This window comes from Belonocnema kinseyi, chromosome 10, assembly GCF_010883055.1.
Source record: "Belonocnema kinseyi isolate 2016_QV_RU_SX_M_011 chromosome 10, B_treatae_v1, whole genome shotgun sequence".
NCBI lineage: Eukaryota > Metazoa > Arthropoda > Insecta > Hymenoptera > Cynipidae > Belonocnema > Belonocnema kinseyi.
Window position 1 is genome coordinate 44307620 of NC_046666.1, and position 23078 is coordinate 44330697.

Consider the following 23078-nt stretch of genomic DNA (forward strand, 5'->3'; position numbering starts at 1 on the left):
CTAAAATTCTATTTTCAGTAACAATTAAGGATGTTTGAATATAACGGAAAAGATTAGGGAGACTTTACCTCAACGTGTCATTTTGACTGTGTGTGTTGACTTACGCCCCGTACGTAATTTTACGGTTGACGACGCAAAATGTACGTCCTGCATATATTTCTTCATAGCGAACGCAGGCTGAAATGGAAAATATGTATTTTTACAGAATTCTACTTATTGACTATCTGCCACGCCGATCGAATAATTTCCATCGTCACAGGGTGTAAATTTACACCAACTTTTTTACAGTGTACCTTTATATGAACCAGAAATATGAAGAAAAAAAATGAAAATTAATTTGGTTTAAATTGTAGATTATTCTCCAAATTATTTTCTCAACGACATGCATAGTCTCGTCTGACACACTATATATCTAATTAATAAGATATGAATAATTAAATAGGGGAGTGTCGGTTGGTCTTAGTCGAGTGATTTGAGCCACCGCAATTTTTCGGTCTGTTGACAGTGACATTTCTTCGTCAATAGTGTTAAATTGTTGTTAGACCAATACCTCACTTTGCATAAGGTTTCGTAAAGATAGACGCACTTGCTATATTTTAGCCAGACAATGTGTTCCAAAAAAAGATTTACCTTGATTAAAAAAAAAAAAATCGTTCAGTGAACATCCTCCAACGACTTTTTAATGTGAATATCGTTAATGTGTTAATGTTTTAGTTTAGTATTGCATCATACGTAAATGTTTTTATCTTACTCAAAAAGTAATGTCATTCGGGTGACTTGAGTCACCCAATTTTTTTCGTGTTTCGCATTCGGATAAATATTTATCGATTATTAATGATAGAAACTTGCATTTCAGAATTAATGTTTTGTAAATTTTCTGTAACTTCATTACAAAATTCTGTGATTTACAGTATGTGATAATCCAGAATTGGATAACTAATTGAGCATTTTTTTCCTGTTTGGAGCCATTAGAACAATAAAAAAACTAATTTTCATTGATATTGTGCGTTTTTATTTAATTTCTTCAAGTTTTCTACTGTTTTGCTAGTTTCTTTAAAGTGGGTCAAACCACCCGACATTTTTTTGCCCAAATTTAAGCCACTTGTATAATGGAAAAAAATTAAGCTTTTTCCGAAAAATCAGTGATACAGAAGCGTAGATATTGAGGTTAGCTTTCCAATAGTATATTAATTTCTTGATATCTTATTCCGGTGAAATTTTCTAGATAAAAAACAAAACAAACCTCAAACCACCCAACACTCCCCTATTGATCTAATTGACTTCTGATTAAAATACGACTAAAATACCAAAAATGTTCCAAAAAAATTTAATAATTGTTTTCTTCAAACAAGCTGTTAAGAAAATAAACAAAAAATAAATAATATAATTAACTCCACGATTTCTTTTTAGTCTATTTTATTGAAAGCTTCTCTTGAAAACACTACTTCTAATTTTTTTCCACGTTCTCTATAGAATTTGAGAAAGTTTTTCCCCGCCCTAAAACGTTTTGCATTTGCAGATGGCCCCTTAATGACAATGACTAATTTCCAGCAAATGCCCTCGGAAACACGGTCTCTCAAAGCATGTCGCAGGTGTCCGATACTTGTACATCTGAAACTCGGTATACTCACGTAGTCACGAACATTGAAACATGCTGGGTGTGGGGGTGGAGGGGGGGGGGGAGATAAAACAACTACACTCAAAGTCTCTCCAAGTGTAACAGGTACTCGCTGAGTAATATTATTCCGATGCCTGCTGCGGCACATGTGTGCAGGCTAAGTGCCTATGAGCAAGTTTTATCAGAAGATATCTTCAGGTCGTATCTGTAGTACGATAACATGCGTGTTCCTAAGCTCATGGCGCCGCGCCTCTAAGTTTTCGTCGCTTCTTTGCCGGTTCCAGTCTTGCCACAAGGTGATTTTTTTCAACGATTTCGAAATGAAGTGAATTTCTAAAAGTAGCCTCCAGTTGTAGAAACCAACAATGATTGGCTCGATCTGATGAGAAGAGTGTCATTCTAAAACTGTTCTGGAGAGGAAATATCGCGTGTGGATTTCTGGAGCGGTAAGTGGTTAGTCACGTAGATTAGGAGACGACCGACTTAATAAATGCATGTTCCGAATCCATGTAGAGAGCATTCATGAGTGTAATTAGTGATACTGTACACGTGAGTAACAACCGGCTGGAGTCTTATGATAGACGCGGATGATTACTATATTTTATGGGTCATGTCTTATTTTTGAGTGGGATTTTTTACTTTTTTTTTAAGAAATATTTTTTTTAAAGTTGAGATTTTTGAATTGAATTTATAATTATATTTGAAAAATGGTGGCACTTTAATTTGAGGACAGTGAGCATAAATTGCGGGACAGGTAAGAGCATGATTTATGTCAGATATGATTAGAGCGGTGATTCATTGAGATATCGCCAAGGTATGTTTTTATGGATAAGTTTATGACAGAAAAAGTGGATTTCAGCACGAAGGAAAGTAATTTTTTGTCGTTGCTACCATGAATGAGATTTATTGGCTATGGCAATATAGTTAATGGTGTCATTTATCAAAAGGATATTTTACTTACATTATTTAGGTATCTTCAGAATGCATTGGATTGCATTGGAATGCAATACAAAAATGTATTAGATTTTTTTTCTTTTTGAATTTTCATGCATATTGTTTCCAAATTTGTTCAAATATACGAAGAATGATTTTTACATTCTCATCAGAGAAGGCATTAGATTTGTGTAAAATTTGACCCCCTCCACACCAAGTTTGTCACAGGTCCTAGGCATATGGCAGGTGGGCATATTTTGAATATTTTTGAGACCACTTTTCTCTAAATTCAAAAATTCTCTGTACAGTTATTCATAGTATTAAGCCAAATAACGCACGATATAAAAAAAAGTCAGGATAAGAAAAATGTTGCTTTTTGAATGCCCTATAAGATTATAATAACAACTTTTTGAATTTATTGGAAAAATTCAATATTCAGATTTTGACAGCATACAAAATAATGAAAAATTCAAATATTACATTTTTCGGCCAAACTATGCAGAATACGGTAAAAGAGGAGCTCAAAAAATTGTGCATTTGAAAAAAATATACAAATTTATTATTAACCACTTTTGGATAGGATGCATAGTTTTGGTTTTAATAATGAAAAACATCATTAACAGTCAAACAAAATCTACATGTTGCGTGGGCACATTCTTATCACAACTTTTGTCTTTTAATTTCCTCTTCGCCTCGTGTGTAGGGTTCCAAAAAATTTAACTTTTCATGTGTTTGATGCTGTTTTTTTACGATTAAAAGTAAAAACAGAACCATAAAAAAATTATTCATGACAAATAAATAATTTTTACATTCTCATCAGAGAAGGTATTAGATTTGTTTAAAATTTGACCCTCCTAGTTTTTGTCAAAAGGTCCACGTTTTGAGACCCCCTGAATCCAAAAAAACAGGGTTTTTACGAATGTGTCTGTCTGTATGTCTTTATGTCTGTCTTTATGTCTATCTGTGAGCTCGATAACTTTTGAAAAAAAATTAATCTATTAGATTGGCCTTTGGTACAATTTTTTAGTGTCCTAAGCTAAATTCCAAGTTCGTTAGTCAGACATTTTGGAGAAAAATACTAAAAGTGAGCCCATTTTGAACATTTTTAAGTACATATTTTTTCATGATTCAAAAATCTCTATACATTTGTTCATAGTACTTGAGAAGAAAAATGTTACTTTCCAATATCCCTACAAGATTATCATATCAACTTTTTAAATTTTATCGAAGAATTGAAAATTCAAATTTTGACCGCACAAAAACTAATAAAAAATAAAAAATTGCATTTTGCGGTCAAACTATGCAAGATAGGAAACAATTAATAAGAAAAACATTGTGCACCTAAAAAATATCTACAAATTTGTTATTAATAACTTTCTTATAGGACACGTTGCTTTTGTTTTGTTTGTAAAAAAAATATAATTATATACAAAAATTAAATTTTTCGACACACGAATGTACCTGAAGTTCCGAACGTTCAAATGAACGAAATATTTTTCCACATTTCTATTTTTCTCATAAATATTGTTTCAACTGTAATCAGAAATATGGATTATAATTATTTTCCAATCATAAATTATTTTCAATATAAATAAACAAACATTTAGCACTTTTTTGGATTAAAAAGTAATTAGTAACAAATTTCGTTCATTTGAACTTCAGAACTACAAGCACATGACACAGGACACAAGCTAAGCAAAAATAAATAGACAACATTATTTCACTGAAAGTAGAGCAAACAAAAATTATATTAATGGATTTTTTTCCATTCTCATCAGAACAGGTAATAGATATTCAATACTATAAATATCTACACATAGAATTTTGAAATTGAAAAAAGTGGTCTTAAAAATTTTCAAAATGTGCTTACTTTTTGAATTTTTATCCAAAATGGCTGGTTAATGAACTCGTCATTTGTTTTAGGATCTACAAAAAGTTTGCCAAAGATGTATTTGATCCATTCATTTTTACGAGAGTTATCGTGTTTACGGACTAACGGTCGGACAGACGGCCGGACAGACAGACGGTCAAACGTCATCGTAAAAACTTGATTTTTGGATTCACGGGATCTCGAAACGTGGAGATCCGTTGAAAAACTGTGGGGTCAAATTTCCGACAGTACTTGAATTACGTAAGAGCTCAGGGGGGGGGGGGTCGAGTAATTTTTTTACGTTTTGGTACCTTTTAGTATTTTTTTTATCCTTTTTGATAGCAAATTCAACTTTTTCTAATTTGTCTTTTTGTGTTAAAAATTCAATTCTTTTTGTTGAACATGGGCCTTTTGATTAAAATTCATATTTTGTTGCTGATAAGTCAACCGAAATCTTTTTTGGATGCAAGCTATTGTTGCTAAAAATTTTGTCTTTTTGATTTGAAAGTTCATCTTTTTTAGGAGAAATATTGCATCTTTCTTTGATAAAGGTGCAACTGTTTTTTTTTTTGAAAATTCAACTAATTCCTAGAAAGTTTACTTTTTGTTTAAAATTCGTATTTTTCTTTGAAATTCAATTGAAATATTAAATATTCAATATTAAAATGTTTAAATTTTGATAATTTTGAAGTTTAAAAGTCAAGAGCTCTGAATTCTAAGTCTTCCAAATGAATTAATTTTTGAATCTAAATGATCAAAATTAAACAATTTTTTATTCTAAAAATTAAAACTTGCATAATTTTTTAATAAAAATTTTCAAAATTAGGAAATTTTCAATTAAAAATATTGACAAATCAAATTTTAACAATTTTCAGGAGTTGAAATTAAACATCCTTGAATTTTCGATATATGGCATTAAAAATCACTCAATTTTATTATTTATATTTTAAAGGTATGTAATCTTTAGAATTTTTATAATAATTTAATTTTGCAGATTTATATTAAAAAATTCTTCAATTTGAAGGATTCTTAATTTAAAATTCTTTAAATTTTAAGATTTGAAATTAAAGATGCATTCATTTGGAAAGGTCATAGTTTATATTGATTTAATGTTATACGTTTTTTTTAGCAATATGTAATTATATTTTAAAGATTTATAATTTATGATTCTTCAATTTTCCATGTTTATTATTTAAAATCATGTAATTAGAATTTTGTGTAATATTTTAATTTTTATGATTAACAATTGAAATCTCTTATACTTTATATATTTATAAATCTAAATTCTTAAATTTTGATGATTTCAGAAGAGTTTTCAATTCCAAGTTTTCCGAATCAAAGAAGTTTCAAATGAGAATCATTAAAATGACAGAATTTTTAATTAAAAACATTAAAAATGACAAAGTTTTTATATTTTAACCATTTTTTTCTCATGGAAGCAGCTTTGTAATGGTGAAGGTTTCAAAATTGTTTAAATTTATTTAATCAAACGTTCCTCAATTCAAAAAAATCTAATGATGAAAAGATTAAAAAAATATTTGTTGCATTTTTGTAGCTCTTTGTAATATTTTAAAATCCAGTTTTTAAAGTAAAACTTTTTTCTATAACATGATTCAAAGTCGATGCAAAAAATGAAAAGATTCTTTGGTTCCAGACGAATTGATTGACCTATGATTTTTAATACATTTTGTTTAAAAATAAGGAAGTTATGGTCAGTTATATTATAATAAAATTCGATTTTTGTGGTAAAAGTTTTCTCATTCTCATAATTTAAAATTTATGCGAAAATATAAAAGATGTGTTAATTCGAGGCAAATCGATTGAATCCTAATAACAATACACTTTATTGAAAAGTAAGAAAATGTTGCTCATTTATGTTATTTGAAACAAATGTTTTAAACAGAAAAAATTTTTTCATCGACATATTTTAAAGTTGATCCATGAATAGAGAAAATTTCTTTATTCTAAATTTTTAAGTAAAATTTGGTCTGATTTGTCATTTTATTCTAAAGATTGTTTTTATTATTTCATCATTTTGTATTTTTTTGTCAAATTCTATTTTTAAATCGATCAAAATAAAAACTTTAGTTTATCTGTTATGTAAAATGTCACTGATGCTTCCTTTATGAGGAAGTAAATACTTTTTCTAACGGGAAGCAAAGACGTGAAAAAAATCCTGAAATGAGCATCATTTAATTATAAATGGGTCAAAATATCTCAAGTTTGCAACTTTCAAATTGATAGTTCTATTTTCAATCAATTTATACATTTTTCGATTCGTTTTTATATCAAAATAATTCCCCTACAATATTTTTAAACAAACTTTTTTTCTAAGTTATTAACAATCAAAGTTCTTGATCATTTAAAAAAAAAAATGAATTACTTGTGAACGGTTAATCGAAATTAAATAATTGAGTTATGAACATTTTTGTTACGAAACATTTGTGTTACGCTAAAAAATTGTTTGGCAGTAAAAAACATTTTTTTATTGTTTAAATAATCGTTTGTTTTAAACAATTTAAAATTAATTCAACTTTTCAGCCTGTGAAAGAATTCTTCCACGTCCCAATAGATTCTACAATCTCTTCCGAAAACTTTGGTGAAAAAAATTTTTATATTTTGCAGTAGTTCAAACGCTATGATTTTGTTGTGACCGCGCTCCGACCTCCAGCGCTAGTCGAGCACGTTCGGACGCGATAGTTTAATCTTCAAAAAAGTATAGTGAAATTTTCAACCAAGAAGATTAATTTTCTAAAAAAAAGTATTTTTATAAAAAAACGGTTCAAACATTCAACCTAGTAGTTGAATTTTAAACCAAGAAAGGTGATTTTTCATTAAAAAAATTTAGTAGCTGGAATTTAAATTAAAAGTCTACATAATTTTAAATACCAACTACTAAATTTTTAAATTGAAAATTCATATTTTTTGCTTTAAAATTCAACTCGTAGGTTGAATGTTTGAACTGATTTGTTAAAAAAATACTTTATTGGTAAAATATTAACCTTCTTGGTTGAAAATTTAAGTATACTTTGCTAAAGATTAAACTATTTAAATAAACATTCAGTTTTTGTGTTGAAGCTTCATTAGTTTAGTTAAAATCTCACTTTTTTGTTAGAAAATTTAACTTTTGATTGAAAAATTTTTTTTATTAAAAACTAATCTTTTTAATGATAATTTGACTATTCAATTTTTTTTTGGAAATTCACATGTTTTGATTGAAAGTTCAAGTACTTGATTGAATACTTAACCGCACTCTTAAAAATAATATTTTTGGTGGAAGATTCTTTTATTTGGTTGGGAATTGAACTATACTTAATTGGAAATTAAAGCACCTTATTCTTTTTTGGTATAAAATTAATCTTCTTGGTTGAAAAATCATCTTTTTGATCGAAAAATAACTATACCTGGTAGAAAGTTGGACCGCTAGATTAAAAATTCATTTTTTTATGAACATTTATCATGTTAGTTTAAAAATCGTTTCATATTGTACCTAATATGATACCCACAATAATTTTATTCAAAATAATTTATTACCCCATTTTTCCCCTATTTCTTGGCTAAAAGTTGATCCACTTTATTAAAAAATTCATTTTTTTTTTTAAATTATGCTTCAGTCTTTCAATTAAAAATTCATCTATTTTGTAGAATAGTGAACTATTTTAATATTATTATTTTTTTAAATAAATATATTTAACTGAAAACTCAACCATTCAACTTTTCGTTGAGAATCGATTTTTTTAGTTAATAATGGTTCTATTTTGTTGAAAATTCATTCTTTTAGTAGAAAATTAATCTTCTTAGTTGAAAATTCCTCTTTTTGATTAAAAAATTTACTCTACCTTGTAGAAAGTTGAACCACTTTATTAAAAATTCATTTTTTCATGAACATTTATGATTTTAGTTGAAAATTATTTTCATATTGTACTCAATATCCTACACGTAATAATTTTATTCAAAATAATTTATTCTCCAACTATTCCTCTATTTCTTGGCTGAAAGTTGATCCACGTTATTTAAAAAAATCTTTTTTTTCAATGTAGCCTTATTTTTGTTGTTAAAAATTCATCTATTTTGTGGAAAAGAAAACTATTTTGATAATATTATTAATTTCTTAAATCAATATTTTCAACTGAAAACTTAAACAATCAACTTTTGGTTAAAAATAGATTTTTTTAGATGATGATGGATCTATTTTGTTGAAAATTTATCTTTTTTAGTAGTAAATTAATCTTCTTGGTTGAAAATTCTTCTTTTTGATTAAAAAATTGATTATACATTGTACAAAGTTGAACCACTTTATTAAAAATTCATTTTTCCAGGAAAATTTTTCATTTCAGTTGAAAATTCGTGTCATATTTTACTCAATATTATACCCGCGCGCGTCCGAACGTGCTCGACCAGCGCTGGGGTTGGAGCGCGGTCACAAAAATTAATAATTTTTGAACTACTGCAAAACACAAACTATTTTTTCATCAAAATTTTCGGAAGAAAGTGTAGAATCTATTGACACGTGGAAGGATTCTTTCACAGATGGAGAAGTTTAATTAATTTTCAATTGTTTAAAACAAACGATTATTCAAACAATAAAAAAATATTTGTGCAACCAAAAAGTTTTTATCGTAAAGTATGCTTCGTAACAAAAATGTTCATAACTCAATTATTGAATTTCGATCAATCTTTCACGAATAATCCATTTTTGAAAAAAATGATCAAGAATTTTGATTGCTAATAACTTTTAAAAAATAAATTTTTTGCAAAATAGAACTATCGATTTAAAAGTAGAACACTTGAGATATTTTGACCCAAATACAAACAAAGTAGAAACACTTGAGATCGAATTCACAGCTACTTTAATGAATAAATTGTTATGATTTTTGAACAACCCTTAAAATATTAATTTTGGCAGGCCTGATAATGACCATTGGACCTCAGGAGGTGATGAGGTCGGAGGTTGAAGGTCTGACAGGACCAGCTCATCCAATTTCCGAACAATCGATAGACTGTGGATGTAGCCAAGTACGATGTCCGAAATTAGCACGATTTGCAACACGTCGAGTGTTTGTAAGCCTCCTCTGTTGGCTTGGTTTATTGCAGGCGGCAGCACATGCTTATCTTTACACTACTAGTGCCACAATAGCCAGAAGATTTCAAATTGATCCCTATTGGATGGGTAAGTCGCCATATAAACCAATTTTTTTGTTTTAATTGTTTACTATTATTTTCATGAAAGTGTAGACTAGGGTCTACGACATCTAGCAGACCAGTGTTTTCTATTGTCTTATATGATAACTGGTTTAATATGGTTATGGATGTTCTTGATCTTTAATTGTCTCATCTGTCTTTTAACATTGTTAGAAACATCACATAACTTATTTTCAGAAACCTTGCTAGACATATAAATTAAATTAATTTTAGTCATAAAATTAGAAACATTGTTGAGGTGCCACCTATTTTTTTTTTTTTTTTGCATTCAATCAAAAAATTCTTTTTGGCCCATATTCTATTTTAATTTTCATTAACCTTTAGAGGACAGGAAAATTTTTGTTCAAATCGTGTTTTCATTTGACCCAAAATGTATATATAATTTTAACGGATGAATCATTTTAAGTCCCCAACCTAACAGGTGGTCGATATTTCAAACACTCCCGCCACAACGTAAAGACCTTGAAAATCACTATTTTGAGGTCAATTTGTGATTTTTTGTATTCAAATTATTATTTTTTTGCATTTAGCGCATCAAACAATGTCGATATGCTGAGTTCGGCATGAAAGTAGCAAAAAAACAAAATTTGACCTTGAAATTGCAATTTCCAAGGTCACGGATGTTTCCAGGACTTTTTTAGTCAGTTTTGCGTACTAAACGAATCTAGAAAAATGTATAAAGCGAGTTTTTAGTCCAAAAAAGGAAAATAAAAATTGGCGTTGAATTAACAATTAGTGACATTGCGGATATTGATAAAAAAATGAGGAATTATTTTCATGTAGGATAATAACGAACCGCAAAGTTGAACAAGCAAATCCTAAACCCACGTACCGTAATTAATTATTAAAAAATTAATTTTCCTTAAAAATGAGCATGATCGCGAAAAAAAAATAAAACACGTGATTTTCAATATTAAGCATTCATTGGAAATATATATGCGTACATGCCTTTAATCGGTGCCCCACCCCTGTTGACCGGACAGTGAGAAAAAATGAATTTTTGGGTTCAAAAAAACGTTCAGGCCACAAGTAGTGATCGATTTTAACGAAAAAAAAATCTGAAAACAGCTAATAATATTTATAATAGAAATGCCTAGCCAGTTTTTTAAATTAGGTTGTTGATTTTTTTTTATAAATAAACAAATATAATGACAAAAATTGCCAATTTTTGTATTTAACGTTCTAACCGCTTCTAAATACAAGAAAATTGTTAAAATTATCTAAGTTTCATAGAGTAACATTAGTCAAAGATATTTAAATATTATACAATAAACTAAATATTGACAAACAAGTTATTTGTTGAACGAATTTTATTTACGATTTTCCATAATCTTACCTTTCTTTAAATTATATTGCAAGAAAGTTGGATAAAAACAATATAATAATGAAGATATTTTATCTTGCGATTATTATTGTTAATATTATAAGCAAATTTAATAAACAAATACATTAATCAGGCATTGACTGAAAATTTCGTTTTGCTCGATGTCATTTTTAAAAATTAGGAATTTTATGATAATTTTAGGAAACTTTATAATTTTTTTAATAATCTTATGATTTAAAAAAGAATCAATAAACAAATGCATAGATAAAGCATTTATCAAAAGAACATTCTTTTTGCGATGACAACTTTTTAAATTAGGAACTTCATGATAATTTCAGAAATAATTGATAACTGACTGATCAACTTTATGCCATTCTTAAACAATTTTAATAAACAAATACGTTATTGGAGCATCTATCGACTGAAATTTTTTTATGTCAGACTTTTCAATTATCTCTCTCTTAACAAAAAAATGGAATATTCGGGCATCTGTAAGCGGAAAACTTCGATTCGTTCAGTCTTAGTCTTTTTAATTCAGAAATTCATGATAATCTTAGAAAAATTAATAATTATTTGATCAGTTTTATATTTTGCTAAAAACAAATTTAATTTAAAAATCCATTATCCTGAAGCTGCAGCCTTATTAAAAGAATGAAAGCAATGAGAAACTTAAACTGAAAAAATGAGATTGAAAAAAAACTTTTTCATCAGTAAATCCTCAAATAATGCATATGCCCATTGAATTTGTTCATAAAATCTTAGAATTTACCAACGAAGTATAAGTGTTCCTGAAATTATCATTAAGTTCTCAATTAAAAAGTCTGCCATAAAATAAATTCCCTCGACGGATGCCCAAATAATGCATTTGTTTGTTAAATTCGTTTTAAGAAATCATAAAAGATATCAACTGATCATGAATGTTGCTGAAATTATTATGAAGATCCAAATTAAATAGTCTGACATCGAAAAAAAAAAAAAAAATTCCGTCGACAGATGCCCCAATAGTGCAGTTGATTAGTACATTCAGTTTTTAAAAAATCATAACATTTATTTTAAAAATTATGATGTTTGCTGACATTATCGTGAACTTCCTAATTAAAAAAGTTAAAATCGAAAAAAGAAACGATTTTTTCTGTCGATAAATATCTAAATAATACATTTGTTGATTTCATTTCAGTTAAGAAATTTTAACATTTATGAACTAATTATGAATGATTGAGGAAAATGAAGTTCCGAAATGAAAGGAATGTCATTGATATAAAAACGCATTTTCTGCAGAAAAGGCCCGAATAATACATTTGTTTCTTAAATTTGTTTGAAAAAATATGATTATTTAACAAATTATAAATTTTGCTAATATTACTATAAAGTTCCTAATTAAAAAAATTGTTATTGAAAAAGAACGAATTTTTCTTTTGAAAAATGACTGATTAATGCATTTATTTCTTAAATGATTATGTTGTTTTTATCCAATAAACTGCAATAAAACTTTCTAAAAAAACATTAAAAACATTCTTTTAACAAATGATTTATTTATGAAAAGTATTCATGTTTATTTTATAATATGGAAACATCTTTAACTAATCTTACTCTATAAGACTTTGGCTATTTCAACAATTTTCCTATTATTAACGAGCACCGGGAATGTCAAATAGAAAAATGACCATTTTTCTTTATGCGTAAAATAAGGATCAAAAGTTTAATTTTTAAATTTCCAGAAATGTATGAAAATTTATGCAAATTTTCGATAATTTACGGCGAATTTGATAGAAATTTATGTTAACTTATTCCAAATTATCAAAAATTCAAGAAAAAAATTGCCGGATATTTTTGGTAATTTACGGTAATTTTATAGTTGATTCATAGTAACTTATCATAAACTTCCCAAAATTAAATTTAAGAATGTCTATAAATTGGCGGGAATTCATTGAAATGTTGCGGTCATTTATGGTAATTTTACAGGTAAATATGATAACTTACCATAAATTACCCAAAATACAACATAAACAATTTCCGGACATTTATGGAAATTTTCGGTAATTTATAGTAATCTTACAGGTAATTTATGGTAACTTAAGATAAATTGCACAACATTCAATTGAAAAATATCTATAAATTTCCGGAAATTTTCGGTCATTTATGGTAATTTTACAGGAAAATATGGTAACTCACCATAAATTACCCAAAATTAAATGTTAAACATTTCCAAAAATTTCCAGAAATTGATAAAAATTTTCGGTAATTTATAGTAATCTTACAGACAATTTATGGTAACTTAAGATTAATTACCCAAAATTAAATTTAAGAATTTCCTTAAATTTATGGAACTTTCCTGTTAATCATGATAATTTTACAGGGAAATATGGTAACTTACCATAAATTTCCCAAAATTTTATTTAAAATGTTTTCATGTATTTTCGGCAGTTTATAAAAATTTTCGGTAATTTATAGTAATCTTTCACGCAATTTATGGGAACTTAAGGTAAATGACCTAAAATTCAATTAAAAAATATCCGGAAATTTTTTGATAATTTACGGTAATTTTATCAGTTTTTACGGTGAGTGGGCTGATTATCGTAAAATGCGAGATTATAGATTTATAATTTTCATTATTTATCTCGTTCGTCACCTTTTACTCCTTAGGGAGTAAAAAGTACTTTTTTGTCCCTAAGGAATAAAAAGTAGAGCTTTAGCCCCGCTTCATAGGCGTCGAAAAGGCCTGAAATCATGCATGTGTCATAAAAAATCTATTTGAAAACATGATGATAAGGCAATGCTAGTCAATTGCAACCTGTTTCTTCTAAATTCCATTTAAAAAATAGTTTTGACCTATGCTCTTCTTCAATTTTCATTAACATTAATCCAATCTTTTATTGTAGTTAAAGCCTTTAGTCCTTGATGAAATAGAATCCAGGATAACATGATAAAGCAATACTAGTCATTGCGTATACGCTTATAGAAAAACGGGTATGGTGTCAAGGGTCTTCAACAGCTTCCAGACAAGTGTTTTCTAATTGTGTCATGATAACGAGTTTGATACACTCAGATGAAAAGTTATCTCGGAATAAGAGCATCGGCATCTTACCTGTTTTGTTTTGAGCCACTTGAATATCTTTTTTACACAGGAGAAATTATTTGGCTGCAAGATTAGGTGAATTTTGTCGCAGTAGGATAACATTTTCTGCAGAAGATTATTTCTTTTAGACCAATTAAATTCCTGTTAACTTCAAATTTTAGAGGAAATTCCTTTTGTAACAAGAAATATCATTTTGAGACAAAAGGAAATTTGACAGTGTATGGTTATGGATTGTCTTGATTTCTGATTGTCTCAACTGTCTTTTGATATTGTTGAAGATATCAAATGACTTGTCTTCACAGGATTAACTTTACATATAAATCGAATTAATGTTAGCCATACAATTATAAACATCTGATAGGATGTAACCTGTTTCTTCTAGACTCCATCCAAAAATCATTTTTGGATCGAAAACACTGAGTATTGTTTATCTAAATGCATAATAATAAGTTCTCTGTTTTGCATTATTTTTGAAACAGTAATATCAAGAAAGAAAACTATAGTATAGAAAATAACATTTTTTATCTCAATTCTACGTGTAACTTGAATTTAACTTATCCTTGAAGAAATTTTGACAATCAACTTTTTAATCCCTTCTCCTTTGCCCCCAAATGATTGATTGCTAAAAATGTAGAATTCAAATAGGAAACAGGTTTTTCCCAAGGTTCCCACTATTTTTCTACTTTATTACTACTTTGATCTACGTTTGTAGTAATTAATTTTTTTGATTCGAGATCTAACTATATTGTTGAAAAGTCGTTTTTTCTTCACTTGAAAATTAATTTTTTACATTCTCATTCATGAAAGTGTAATGTAATGGTCTACATTTTCGAGCTCTGGTTTTTAACGGATTTTTACGTTTCGGCAGACAAAAAATCCGAAAATCGTACAATTTTTTCGGTGTCTCTATGTCTGTTTGTATGTCTGTATGTCTGTATGTATGGTTACCTGAATGTTGTAGCTACTCTACTTTTGAAGGACTTGTCCAATCGAGTCCGCCTTTCATATACTTCTGAAGGTTCCCAAAATGAAGGTTAAGTTCGTAAATCAGACATTTGCAACCAAAATTAAAAAATTGAGATCAGTCTCAAAATTTTGATATTTTTTTTTGTTATTTTATAAATTTTTGTCACAGTGTCTTGTAGCTAGGTAAAAGACATGCAAATAATTTTGATAAAATTTTTAATTTCGATGTAAATTAGAAAAGTTATATACTTTTTAAAAATTAGAAAATTTTCAAAAGATAGAAAAACAAATTTTTCATAGATCCAAAAATTTTCATTCCAAATTTTCATTAGATACCAAATATATTGCAAGCATATTTTATTGCCGAATTTTTCGATTAGCCCATAATTTAAAAAATTCGAGCTCCTTCAAAATTTTAGACAATTTTTACTTTCTCATTCATGAGAGTGTAATGTAATCGTCTCAATTTGCGATCTCTGTTTTTTAACGGAGCTTTACGTTTCGGCACTCACAGAATCCGAAAATCATACAATTTTATCGGTGTCTGTCTATCTGTCTGTCTGTCTGTCCGTATGTATGTCTATATGCCTGCCTGTATATCTGTCTGTATGTCTGTCTGTATGCCTGCCTGTATGTATGTCTGTATGTCTGTCTGTATGTATATCTGTATGTCTGTCTGTATGTCTGTCTGTATGTCTGTATGTCTGTCTGTATGTCTGCTATGTGTCTGCCTGTATGTCTGTATGTATGGTTACCTGAATGTTGTAGCCACGCTAACTTTTGAAGGATTTATCCAATCAAGTCAACCTTTAATACACTTCTTAAGGTTCCCAAAATGAAGGTTATCTTCGTTTCAAAGTTTCTTATAGATGGGTAGAAGACTTGCAAGTTATCCAAATAAAATTTTTTATTTCAATCAAAATTAGAAAAGTTATATACTTTTACAAATTTTAAAAACATTGAAAACTTCATTATAAGATTTCAAATATATCTAAAAACTATGACAGTTAAATTTTTCGATCAGACAAAAATTCAAAAAGTTCGAGCTCATTCAAAATTTAAATAAAAATTTTTTATGAGCTGTAGACATTTTTGTCAAATTTTCTTGTACGCGTCAAAAAGACTTGCAAATTATCCTGATGACATTTTGAAATCCGATAAAACTTCAAAAAGTTATAAGCTTTTCAACATTTTGAAAATTTAAAAAAAAGAATTTTTTTTTGTAATGGGTTAAGAAATATCAATTCAAATTTCTACCAGATATAAAATATATGTTTTTCGAAACTATTATAATGAAATTTCTTAATTAGCCAAAAATGCCAAAAGTTGGATATTTTCGAAAATATGCAATTTTGGATGTTTAACAGATCCATAAGTTTAAGGCGTTGTTTTTAGTAGATTTTAACAAGTTTTACAAACTATATTGATGAAATTTTTCAATTGGATACAAGTTATCGAGCACAAATTTCTAGTTTCGTAATGAAAATCTAATCATCATAGTCCTAGGTGCTTTTAGAACCTTCTTTAAAAACAAATCGAAAAAAATTGCAGTCACAATTTATGGCTGTAATTCCTCAGAAGTTTAAATGACAGTTTTCGATTTAAGTTATAGTATTTACAATATTTGAAAAAATGTACTTAAAGTGTACACATTAAACATACTAAAACGAGCGCAAAGCGCGAGAGCGTACCTGCGCGCCCTAGGCGCGCTCAAACTTGCCGCAAAGCGCCGCGCGTAATAAGAATGTGCCCGCGCGGCGGGCATATTTTTATACTAAAAATTTGACTGTTTAATTTTTGGCTGAAAATTGATCGATTTTATTTGAAAATTCAACTGCTAGGTTGTAAATTGATTTATTTTTTTAAGAATTCGTCTTTTTTAGTAGAAACTTATTCTTCTTCGTTGAGAATTCAACTGCTATGTTGAAATTTAAACCACTATGTGAAAAATTAATTTTTTTAGTTGAAAATTAATCTGTTTAGTTGAAAATTCAACTTTTTTGTTGAAAATTAGTTTCTTAGACTGAAAACCAATTTTTTAATCTACACATTTACCTATTCCATTTTTAAATAAAAATTGATAATTTTTAGTTAAAAATCCAACGGTTTCGTTAAAAAAATTTTTTTAATTAATATTTTCGTATTGAAAATTTCTGTTGTTTTGCAGAAAATTCGTCTTTTTGGCTCAAAAATTCAACTGTTTTGATTTAAAATGTTCTTTTGGGGAAAAATTGAACTATTTGGTTAAAAATTAAACTGTTTTTGTTAAGCATTCATGTATTTTGTGGAAAAATCGTCTTTTTTGGAAAAATGCAACAGTTTTTTATTTTTAATAAAAAAATTTTTTTATATGTCATTTATTAAATTCTTCCTTGCAAGAATTAATATTTCTTAGCAGGGCAAATAAAAGTGTCTGTGAACAAATTAATTACATATTTTGGATACGATTATCAAAAAATATTTTTAATACTTTTTTATTTAATAAACAAAATGATAAAAACAAAAGAATTTGAATTTTAAAGAATAACTTTCATTTTGAAATATTTAGACTCATGCGAAAAAATATAGAAACAATGGCACAATATTTAGAAATGTTTTTCAGTAGAACTGTAAAAGGTTCAAAATGTATTGAATTTATTTTAAAGAAATAAGTGGATGAAACTGATTTCGTGGAGATAAGCAATATTTTATCACTCAATCTTAATTAAATTTTTATAATTTATCGACAAAGGGGGTTTGTAAGTTGGAATTATAAAAATAAATAAATAACTTGTTATATAAAAAAACTATAGTTTTTTATTATTAGAGAAGCTCGTGAAACGCAAAAACTTTGTTGTATCAAATGATTATTTGCCTTCATAATTATTATGTTTTCAATTCTTATTATGTTAAAAATAGAAAATTTTTAGTAAATGATGACATATAATGACATTATTATCGATTGACCAAATTTTATGGGAAGGAGTCATTAGCAGTTAATTTCAGCAACAAAAATGGATTTTTAATTTATAAGATAATCTAATACGACGAAAAAGCTTTATTAATGCAACTGTCGATAACAATAATAATTATTAGTCTTTACATAAGAGCTCTTACAACAGTCAAAATGTAGTTATTTACAGCTAATTTATTAAATCAGTTTATTTAAACAATTAATCAAACATATTTAAGTAGTAAATTATGGCCGTTTGCACACAAAAATAGTATTTACTTTCGCACAAATAGCTGTAAGTAATAATTGTCAATACAATTTGTTGACTATATAACAAATTATTTACTAATTTTCATTAATCCAACTCAGAAACAACTTTTTTCCTCTCGTAAAATTGTATTTCAAATTAAGTGATGAATCATTGCTAATCCTCGTGAAATTAAATTTACCCACTTGTTTTTAATAAAAAATTTAATAAGTCTTTGAACTTGTACAGTTCTACTCAAAAAAATTTCTAAATACAAGATACAAGATACAACGTTAAAAAAAAGTTGTTTAAAAATTCATAGTCCCACATCTCAGCCATTCTTTTTAATTTTCAAAAAATATTCAGTGGGATTTTTTTCACTACCAAGCAATGATCTATTTTGAGTTACTAGAATGTTGAAAGATTTTTATTTAATTTCGAATATTATTTAATATAAAGTACACATATTAATAATGTGTCATTTTTCGTCATAAGTTTTTAATAATTTATACCTTTAATAATAAGTCACAATGTTGATTTAATTCCCAAAATTTTTATTTTCCAGAATGGGTACTTGCAGTTTCGGAAATTACACCCTTTTTTCTAGGTCTTTTAATAGCCTACTGGGGTGATAGAATTCACAGAACATCTTGGCTAGGTGGTGCAATTTTTGCACAATGCATTGGTTATTTTTGTATTATGATGCCAAAGTGGGATACAAACTTTAGAGTTATAGAGGAAACGGCAAATGCAACTCACATGTCCTTGCATTCAGGTAATTTTTTCTTCAAGTCAATCTTGAAAAAATATTTTAATTTACTCAAAAATTAGTCTGTAATGTCTAAATAATAAGGACCTTTCTCGAAACTTTCCAGAATATTGTAACAAATTTTTTTGATTTTGGAATCAATCATAGTTAAGGTGCAGAATATTTGAAGATAAAACTAAGAATCAAACGACCAAATTTGGACAACCACCATAACATTTTCTTATTGCAATTGGAAAAAATATTGAAAAATTCGTAATAAAGAAAAAAAGAAAAATTATTTTTCTGGGCAAAAATAAAAAAGAGAAACGAAAAATGTCAAGGCAACAAACCAAATCCCCTTTGTTCACTTTTTTTATTTCTACCGTCTTTCCTATTTTTATTATTAACAAATCATAATAGAAAAAACATTTGTAAAAAATAATCACCAATGTTTTAGCATTCATACAGAACCGTTCTCAAGGCAAAAAAAAGTGAGCAGACCGAAACAGCAACGAAAGCACGATGCTCTCTCCCGGATACCCAAGGATCAAATCTTTATTCTTCGAATTAAGTCTTGGTTTCGTTGCTGTTCCTACCTGCTCAAATTTGTCTTGCCTTGATAAGGGTGCTGTATGAGTGCCAAAACGTTGGTGATAATTTCTTTAAATTTTATTTTTATTTTATATTGATAATAATAAAAATAAAAAAGATAAAACAAATAAAAAAGAGAAGGAAAGGGATTGGGTTGGTTGCCTTCTCTTTTTTCTTTCCTGTTTTTATCAAAAAAATAATTTTTTGTTTTATTTTTAGGATTGGCTTCTTGGTTTTTATTTTCAGGAATTCTGCACATTATCTTGATTATTGGAAGTTAAATGGGATTTTAAATTTTATTTTAACCTCATTTAAATTTCTTAAATTTTTATTATAGGTTGTATAAATACCTAACTCTTGATTTAAAGCTTTAAAAATTCTGTTATTAAATTTTAGAATTCATATTTTGAATTTAAAAAAATTTTACGGTTTTTATGCTCTCTTTAAAAACTGATTACAAAATATACTGTTTGTTTGGTGCAATCATTCTCTCATGCAACTTAATATACTTAGTGCATAGCGACCTACATATGTTATCACACATCTTATCGTAAGGCCGTTATTCTCTCGAACCATGGATCTATATGAATATTGTAATTTGTCAAAATAAAAAATAAAATATTGCTTGATTTCTAGAAGAAAATCAGGAACTCTGTTCAAGTGGATTATCAAGACTCATTTTCGACGATGAGCAGCTTCAATATGGAATGCTAGCTGTGCTGATATTGGCACAAATCATAACAGGCGTTGCAAATGTTGGTTATTATGCTTTGGGAATTTCTTATCTGGACGATAATACAAAAAAAATTCACGTCCCAGCTCACCTTGGAGTTATTGTTGCTGTGAAAATTATTGGCTCCTTGTTTGGATACATTCTGGGTTGGGCCTGTCTGAGGTAATATTAATTTACGGAATTTCTCATTTAATTTCCGCAAATATAAATATTAGGATGGGTCGAAAAATTAAATTTTGGAAACTGGAAATCGAACTATGGAGAAAAGTAGATCATGTCGACCCTGAAAAAGTATTATTAATTTGGAAAAATTGTTTGGTCTTTTTTAAATTCATAAAAGCAACAGTTCGTTCTTTTGATTTATTTTAGCAACAAAACGTGGAGATTAAGTTGAGTCAAAAACAAAATTTTGGAAATCGAAAATAGAACTATGTGGAAAAGAAGCTTATGAGGACTGTGTCAAACTGTAATTAATTTGAATTAGATCAGTAAACGCCTTGATTTTTCGAATTAACAAAATATGTTTGAAAACATTCTTATTTTCGTAATTTTGATATTTTTCTGGATCCCAGTTTTTTATATTTCTGGAGGTATTGAACGAATCCCTAAATTTGTACAGAGATTCATTTGCAGGTTCATCCGAGATTATTAATGCTCATTAGACCCCTTTTTTCAAAAAATAATTCTAAAGCCTGCAGAAATGTTAGGAGACTTTTTTCTGGTTTTTATAATGCTTCTGCTCGTAAAATTGTGATGGAAAAAATTTTATTAGTCTAGAAAATTATCAGTGTAAATATATTAATTTTCTATACAGAGTTTTTGAGTTTTTCAAATTATTGTTTTTAAAACTATTTTAAATAGTATCTTTAACGTCTGATGTTTCAGTAATCAAATTGTTCTAGGAAAAATTTTAAAACATCAGTTAAAATTAAATTAAAAATATTTACACTTATGGTTTTCCAGTTTAATCTAATGTTTTTCTATTGTATTTTTACCACCAGAAACTTTCTAAATACCTAAAAACTTTTTTTTTTGCATTTCTGAAGGTTTTAAAATTATTTGTTAAAAACAGGGGTTTACTAAATTAAGGCCTTCAAAATAAAAATAAAAATTTAAATCCGAGATGATATCAAAATTACGAAAATAAGAAATTTTTCAAACATATTAATCTGAAAATATGAAAATAAAATAATTCCTTGAGGTTTGGAAATTGACTTGGAATAACTAAAAAAATAGAATAATTTGAAGTTTATGACAAAAGAACAATTCTCCAAATTAGAAAACACGAGAAAATGTTATTCTCATAACTTTTTTTTAAATAAACTCTTATTTTCTCAGTTGGCAATGGGGCGGTTAAAAAGATACACCTCACTTCCAGAGGTGAGGGGTTAACGTAAAAAGTAAAATTACACATGGAAAATATAAATTTGAATAATAATTATTTTGAAATCATCGAAAAAACTTTAATTTGTAATTTTATTTGACAAGAAATACTTATAAATACTGACTTTAAACTTGTTTCCCCTTTGTTAAGAATTTCTATTTTCCCCCTATTTTGAATTCCTTTTCTTTATTTAAAAATTAATTTTTTCAGCTGAATATTTAAATGTTCGATTTTTCGTTTTAAAATTATTTTTATTTAAAAATTTTACTATTTGGATGAAAATTTATGTAATGTTTTTCTTCACCAGTCCTCTGTGAAGTTTTTGGTTTTATTAGTTGAAAAGCATATGTTAGTTTAAAAAGTTAATAATTTTTTCAAAAATACTTTTCTTTTTGTAAAAATCATTTTTTTAACTGCAAATTTAAATATTCCATTTTTTGTTGGGAAATCATTCGTTTTTAGTTCAAAATGTATATATTCAGTTAGAAATTGATCGCTTTTCGATTGTTTTTTATAAAATTATTTTATTGGTAAAAATCAATTTTTTAAACTGCAAAATTAACTATTTCATTTTTGGTGAAAATGATCGATTTCAGTTTGAACTATTTGGTTAAAAATGAATTTTTTTTTAAATTGAATTATTTTGCTGAAAATTAATTTTTTGGTCGAAAATCTATGTGGTATGTTTGAAATTCATCTTTTTGGTAGAAAACTATTCTTTTTTATTTAAATTTCAACTATTAGGTTCAAAGATGAACCACTTTCCTAAAAACTTAATTTTATTAGTTTAAGCCCATTTCCTTTGCTAAAAAAATATTATTTTTGTCGAAAATTGTTTTTTTTAATGCATTATTTAACTGCAAACTCAACCATACCATTTTTAGTTAAAAAGTTATCGTTTTTATTTTAAATATCAACAATTTTGTTAAAAAATGACTTTTTTTTTAATTCATATTTTCGGATTAAGAATCAAACTGTTTTGTGCAAAATTAATTTTATGGGCCTAAAAACTCAACTGTTTTGTTGAAAATGTATTTTTTCTTTTGTGAAAATCAATTTCTTGAGCTGCAAAATTAACAATTTCATTTTTAGTAAAAAATTGATCGTTTTTAGTTTAAAAACCCAATGCTTGGTATGACATTAAATTTTTAGTGTACAAATGAACAATTTCAACTTTAATTAATTTTTTGATAAAAAACTAATGTAGTTTTTTTTTAATTCATCTATTCAGTAAAGTCCATGTTCTTTGTTGAATAGTTAGCAATTTTCTACAAAATTCTTTTTTTGTCTGTAAATATCAATTTTTAGAACTACAAATTTAACTATTCCATCTTTGGTTAGAAATTGATCGTTTCTAGTTTAAATTGAAATATTTGTTTTAAATTTGACTTTTTTGTTGAAAATTTATATTTTTGGAATAAAAATTCAGCTGTTTTGTTGAAAATTCGTTATTT

The 23078-nt window shown here is 27.3% G+C and overlaps 1 protein-coding gene across 2 annotated transcripts in view; it reads left to right on the plus strand.

Annotated features, from left to right (window-relative positions):
- The first annotated feature begins 1787 nt into the window (after positions 1 to 1787).
- Positions 1788 to 23078, plus strand: part of LOC117182293 (solute carrier organic anion transporter family member 2A1-like) — a 48063-nt gene continuing 26772 nt past the window's right edge. The window contains exons 1-4 of one of the 2 annotated variants that reach the window (XM_033375423.1): positions 1788 to 2064; positions 9328 to 9591; positions 18734 to 18943; positions 20144 to 20402. In XM_033375423.1, the coding sequence (XP_033231314.1) occupies positions 9336 to 9591; positions 18734 to 18943; positions 20144 to 20402 (725 nt within the window). In that variant the 5' untranslated portion in view covers positions 1788 to 2064; positions 9328 to 9335. Of the gene's footprint in view, positions 2065 to 2201; positions 2373 to 9327; positions 9592 to 18733; positions 18944 to 20143; positions 20403 to 23078 lie in introns of those variants that run through there. The other variant, XM_033375424.1, reaches the window with a different exon arrangement.